Raw genomic sequence first — 6,766 nt, forward strand, 5'->3', positions numbered from 1 at the left:
ACATATTGTCTAGCGTTTGTATAAATGTTATTTGAAGTGCAGTGGTTTTGGGTGGAAGATGAAGATACAGTGATAACCAACAATAATAAAGGTTGTAGTAAGAATCTTGATTCAGGATCATTTGAATAGTTTTTTTAATCAGGTAAGCATGATGCTGACCCAGATTACTTAATGAAATTAAAGTATCGAGGCGCATAGGGGGCCTAGCGTTTTTTTGTAATACTTATCCCACCGAAACGTAGCGGAGGTGAGAAGGCCAAAACAAGTAGAACCAAACCTAAAGTAGCGGCGGCGCTCGGTTTGTACATGTACTGCATAATACTACGTAGTACAATTCAATCCCTGTCAGGATTTAACCAAACACTGCCATGTTTTTACCCGACGGGCTCTCATGTGTTTATTCTATGCGCAGCAAACAAAAGGCAAAAAATATGTACTTCGAAGTGTCAAAAGCTATGACTAGTAATGAACAGGGTCATCTGTGGAACCTCGCTGCCATATCAAGGTCTGCATTCCTGATGGGAAATCGTCGGTAATAAGCCACTCGTCCTTCACCTCACCATCTATCACCTTGCTATTTGTCTTGGAGTTCCGATGAATGTCCACAGCTAGTAGCACCGTGTGGTGGTAGACCTGCAGTCGGCTGTGTTTCGAAGCATCAGTCTCTGGCCACGTCATCGAGTCCACATCCGGAACGAACAAAGTCTCAGGCAACACATTGTTCAGGATGCCCACTAGTGACAGCATCACGTCCGACGCTCCCGTCTGAAACGGTATCTCCATGGTTTGGCCGTAGCCTTCACGCATGTTAAAATACCGGATACCGTGTCGAATATTGGGCTTGACGCTATAGTACTCGCACTTGGTTATAGCACAAAGTTTCTCAGCAGCTGCGACGAGTCCGTTAACGTCCTGCTCCTTAGCGCCACGAAAAACTGCAGCTGTCTTCTCACCCTCACACCACGGCCCTGAAATTTCTGTACGACTCGCATCTCCAATACGTACCGGAATACTGTTATTACTCGATGGACACGCTTCCAATTTCGCCAAATAGTCATCGATATCACTCACAGTTTCAGCGTATACGAGTGTCCGGATGGGCGAAGCGACACTGACAACCTTGTTGCCACGTCCCAACTCGTGATCAAAGATATATTCACGAAGGTCCAGTGCTGATCCTTGTGTTGCCTGAACCTCCTTCGGTTTGCGGGGAAGCGTCTTCCCTATTGCCACTCGACCCGCATACGTGTTCAGGTTCAGATACTTGCGCATAACGTGAGAAAGATGCATGTCCTCTGACGTGGACCAGGACGGCACACGCTCCTTCATGAAATACTCAAGCCACGATTGCTCCAGGAACCACATTCCACTGAGATAATCCTGCTCAGCCCACGACTCACGCGAAAAATTTCGCGGCCAACTCTTGTACCCCTCAAACGTCGACGCTCGACGGTGTCCATTATTTCCCCACACCCCCTTCTGGATCTTCATATATTTGAGATAGTCGTTGACTGTGTCTCCATCGATCGCCTTGTCATCATCGACAATCAGCACGTATTTGGTAGTTGCCATGTAGGCCAACAAGAAGCGTCCGTGGAATTTGAAGTTGAAATCGGACACTGTAAACTTGATATTGTGCGCTAGATCAGGATATTTGCGTTTGACTGCTTCAATCACGTGTCGATACTTCTTTTCCATGGGCGAGTTAAAGCACATGACCCAGACTTCGGGCGGTGACACGTGTTTTTGCGTCAGAGCCTTCAATAGTTGCACTGCTAGAGCTTTGGGTCTGCCCTTGAACACGTTGAAGATGATGGTGGTCGATGTATCGGTCTTGCCGAAGTTACTCGTGTAAAAGTCCTTGCTCATCGGCAGAGCCTCTTGACTTGGCTTCACTTCGACCGTAAATTCTTGAAAAGCCGGCGCAGGTTCCGCTGCTGGCATTTTGAGTAAAATCTGCTGCGAGTACGCAACGTCACGACTGCGGATGAGAAAAGGTCTATGATTGACGATGTGCTTGTCCAGACCAGCAAGTGACGCCACAAACCAGCACACGAATAGGATCCACCCTCCCCCGAGAAGATAAAGAACTCGAGGTCGTTGCCAGACTGCCTCCACACTGCCAAAACCTTGTCTTCTTCTGGTCTCCATTGCAGTCCGCGGAAAGTTGGTGACTGGACAGATGTCTCAACACAAACAAACAGGATCGAGCGATGCGATGCAAAAACCACCGTCGAATCCGAAACCTACTTCGGTAACGACCAGCCTCATCCCATCAAGAGCATCGGCAGACACACGTCGACCAACGTCATCCTCTGACTGCGTAAGTAAAAATATTCAGAAGGTCACGGCAGTTGAACAGATCGAAATAAACCCACGCACTGGTCTACTATATATTTAGTCCCTCAGCCCCACATGCTCCATTTCCTGCGTCGTTTCCTCAAGTTGCCGCCCTCCTTCACTTGCCTATTGCTGAGAGAAACAGGATCCCGCGTTGCTCGGCTCGGTCTGTGCGTGTCTAGTCCAGGTCCCGTCTCACAGATCACTGGAAGGTCTTTCGCTTGCCCATACGCTCGAACTGCGCCACCATACTGCAAGTCCGCGCAGCGAGATCGCGGGTCTTATCAATCACCTGACGGTGAACTGAGTTCAGCGGCGTTCCCATGACGATACGACCTTCCTGAGAATCGATCTTAGCGTCGAGACGAGCATTGCGGATCAAGTTGACGATCCACTTCTCAGCTTCCCCATCCTCCTGCATCGCCAGCTTGGACGACAGCACCTTCATGTCAATAGTGCGGTGCACACGGCAGTACATCTCAAATATGGCCAGACGCGCGGCCTCCATGAAGTCCGTCGAATTTTTCTCGTACAGGAAGAAATCACTGGCCAGCACGACTTCGCACTCGCGCAGTTTCTCCTGAGCAGACTCAAAGTCAAAGCTGACGAAGAGACAGTCCACAAAGTCCACAATCGGGTCACGGTAGCCCTTGTCGTCCACGCGGAGGACTCGCAGTAGATCCTTAATGAGATTACGACGACGCTTGTGCAGGATCACACCGGCGCACAGATAACGCAGCAGCCACGGCGCGTTGCTCTGAATGGCCTCCACGCAGCGAGACTGCAGCATGAAGTCGACGATGGCGTCGCGTCCTTCCTCATGCCAGGCAAACACGAATAGCGACCAGTGCAGAAGCCACGTACGCTGCTGAAGCTGCTCCACGGGGCTCATCACCGTCTGTCATAGGCGATATAGAGAAACGTCAGTCAGTATCTGTCAGTACCAGAAAAAATAAAATTGGAGGGGGGCAGTCGTACGCTGCTCTCGATGACGTCGCTGATACGGGAGATGTCAGCCAGAGCGTCGTCCCACCGAAAGATGAGGATCTCGGCAGCGAGTTTTCCCCACAGAGCGTTCAGGAACTGCTCGGACGAATTTGGGATCAGCACACCGTAGTACGTGAGGTACGTAAGGCAGTCCTGGTAGTTTCCGCACTCATACTGCAGCTTGGCGTACTTGTACAGACCATCCAGGACAGCAGGTGTGATCTGGCAGCAAAGCAACAATATCAATATTAAATGTCAGAACCTGTAGGTGGTAAGCACCTGTGTTCTGTAGTACTGCACGTACGCCCTCATTCTGCTCGAGGTGGCTGGCGTTGAGAAGGTTCTCACTCTGTAACTGCATAATCTTCTCCTCGTCCTCGATGAGCTCCAACATGGGGCTGCACTCGCTCTTAGCGAAGCTCAGAGCGTCCAGGATCTCGCCACGACGCGTCTCGAACTCCTCTGGCACTTCTTCCGAATTGTGCACCGTCTGGTGAATCTCCACGGCAAAGTCCGCCATGTTCGTGGGCTTGAGCAGCGCCAGTTTAGCAGCCATGAGCTGCGCCTCGTCGTACAGTTCGCTGCTTGAGAGGAAGTCGATGAGCGGGAACATGAAGTGGAGGTCCATAAAGGGCGCTAGACGGTTCGTCAGGTCGAACTTGGCGTTAGGAGGCACGCTAACGCCGGCCGCGGCCACATCCGTCTCGTCGTGGGTGCTCATCTTGGCTAGTGGGGGGGAATGAGTGGCTGGTTGGCAGGTAAAGTACGCTAGCAAAAAAAAGCACGTTTTCAATTCCGGTATGCTTTCTTACGATAGCCTCTGAAAAGCTGTTTTTAGGATTTATTATTTTTAGAGAGTGACTACTCTGCCAGACCTACTCACAGAAAATCGTTCTCTATCTTCCTATTCTCTGTGTATGCACTCATCCGTACTAGGTATCGCGTATACGTGCCGTATACCAGTTGCCACCGTTTCCTGAACCACAAAAAAATCTCCCCTTCATCAAACGCATGGCTCCAAACGCACAAAAATGACACCACGGCCACGCAGCGCACAAAAGCGTCCCCTGGTGCTGGATTACATCGAAACGGCTACGACTCCGACGGCTCCATGAGTTGACTGGCAGCCTGTAACGGGGTACGTAGCCCTAAGTGTACCCTGGTTACATGAAGTGTGACACGTCATACTTCAAGAATTGGTACAAAGTACCAAGGTTGTGACGGGGTCACACAGCACCTTGCACAGAGGAAGTGCTTAAGGGTATTAACTACCCGAATGAACGTTAGTCCACGTGCTCCCGGCCTCAAAGGGAACGGTTTGCTAATTAGAAGAGTAGATTTAAGACTGATGTATTTATAAGTAAGATAAGCTTGGGTCTTATACAAACTAGAGGTTACCTATAGTGGAGCTAAGTAGTCATGCACTGACTGGCTTCGAGAGCACCTGGTACCGTGTACCAGGTGTCCACAAGAGTGACGGGTCACTCTTTATGTAGCATGGGGCACACTGGATTGTACCCCGTTACATCCTCCCGCACTTAACTGAGAATCACCTGATTCTCCAATCACAATTGATTCTCCAATCAGAAGTGAGAGAATTAAAACACCAAAAGGTGAATTCTCACACTGAGCAGCCACGAGACTGGTGCGGCTCTCAGTCACACCCACAGTGACTTGTTCTCCCAAAGCTCACTGGGATTTGCATACCTATGCTCACAACTGTGTTGGCCGCGAAGCCTACACTCAGAGCTGCATTAGCTCCTGCGCTAGCGCGCGCACAGTGCTTTGGCACAGGGTGCAATAGCATCCGAACGTGTGGCATTCGCCCACAGTTCGCACCAGAGGACACGACAGTCCTCGCAAACGCGTCCGGAGCATGGTGTCTCCCGCGAGGGACGACACCGAGAAGGGCAACACCTTCCCCAGCACTAGAGGGAGCTCTCCGCTCACCTCGAGCCATGCCTTTGGCTCCAGCAAGGATCCATCCTTGCGGGCAGAGCTTCTGCCACGCTCTCTTCGCGTCTTGGTCAACATACCAACGGCGCGTAGGTGTCCTTCATCGACACCGTGTACCGTGACGGTACACAACCGTGGTGTAGGTGTCTCCCATCGACACCACGTACCGTACGGTACTAACCTTTGGTGCGGTACGCCCACCACAAGGTTGCCATGTTTGGCGGCAGCAGCTTCTGCTGTGCTATCGCCTGAACGGATTCATGGCCAGTGCTCACATCGTGCACGACGCATGTGCAAGCGCAGTGTACAGGTCCATGGGACTGTACACGAGGTACGCTGTGTACGACACGTACCACAGCTACCATAAGTGCTCCGTGCACTTTATGTGTGTCATGCACGACGAGTTCATTACGTGGAGCTCCTGGCAGGCTGCTCAACAGCAGCCAGTGTCGATGCACGGTACGTGCGTTGGCTCACAGCGTCCAGAGCGCATCGGGTCGTGGTATGGTGCATATCCTTTGCACCTATACCAGTGTCTGTCACAGACACCATGTACCTTGATAGTACTCGACCGTAGTGGGGCATATCTCGCCACCATGCCACTGCGGCGTTGGTGTCTGGCATTGACCCCGAGTACTCACGGGTACCAACCCATGGTGAGGCAAGCTGCCATCACCACGGTGTCATGCTCGGTGCGGCACCAGTTACGACTGCGTGCCTTGCCTCGACCACCACCTGGTCAGTTGTGTGTGCACTCGTGCACCACACTTGGGTAATGGCTCCACGGCCCATTATACCCAGCGCGTTGCGTACATCACGTACCGCAACCGCTTTGTCGGCGGGTGAGACGTTCCGTTCACCCTACTCGACAGGTCGTTCATGACCAAGGGACCAGTGCGTTGATTGCACTAGGCCCGCGCTTCGCCTCGTGTGTGGTTGCTTGCAACCCCAACACTGCTGATTCGCTCCGCGATTCCGAGGCAACTTGCGCCAGTGGCTTTCTTCGCCACTATGTCTTGTTCGGCTAGAGCTACCGCAGCTCTAGCCCGGCTGCTCGCCTCCAGCCTGCAGTCGATGTACATCGACGCCTGGTTCCGTAAGGAACTTGGTCTTACCTCAAGACCAGGGAGGAAAGGTATTTCCGAGCCTCTCCCCCACTTACACTCGGGACTATTGAGTCTCTCGTGGCTTGTGATAGCCACTGGCAGCACGACGGCTACCTGCCTCTTGGAAAGTCAGGGAGGAAAGGTATTTCCGAGCCTCTCCCCCACTCAACCTCGAGACTACTGAGTCTCTCGTGGCTTCTAATAGCCACTGGCAGGCGCAACGGCTCTCCGCCATGTGCACTGCGTCGGTATGGTCGACCGCGTCGGCCGTGTCGACGGAAGGCATTCAGCCTTCGCGTCAGCAGTTTGAGTCTGCGCGACTTGACGTCGAGCGAGTTGCTCACGTCTGGCGAGGCCAGGACAACCTCGTGCCTCGA

General features: G+C 52.3%; 2 protein-coding genes across 2 annotated transcripts; both read right to left on the reverse strand.

The window, feature by feature from the left end:
- Window positions 1-459: 459 nt before the first annotated feature.
- On the reverse strand, window positions 460-2,151 carry PITG_10915 (uncharacterized protein; the record flags this gene model as incomplete). Its single annotated transcript, XM_002901675.1, has 1 exon — window positions 460-2,151. One exon carries the CDS (start codon window positions 2,149-2,151, stop codon window positions 460-462), a length of 1,692 nt encoding a protein of 563 aa, XP_002901721.1.
- A 391-nt stretch (window positions 2,152-2,542) lies between these two features.
- Window positions 2,543-4,075, reverse strand: PITG_10916 (eukaryotic translation initiation factor 3, putative; the record flags this gene model as incomplete). The annotated part of the gene is made up of 3 exons (XM_002901676.1): window positions 2,543-3,238; window positions 3,319-3,549; window positions 3,632-4,075. The coding sequence occupies 3 exons, from the start codon at window positions 4,046-4,048 to the stop codon at window positions 2,543-2,545; spliced, it is 1,344 nt and encodes a 447-aa protein (XP_002901722.1).
- Between the last annotated feature and the right edge of the window lie 2,691 nt (window positions 4,076-6,766).

This window comes from Phytophthora infestans, genomic scaffold (genome assembly GCF_000142945.1).
Source record: "Phytophthora infestans T30-4 supercont1.20 genomic scaffold, whole genome shotgun sequence".
NCBI classification, from domain to species: Eukaryota; Oomycota; class Peronosporomycetes; order Peronosporales; family Peronosporaceae; genus Phytophthora; species Phytophthora infestans.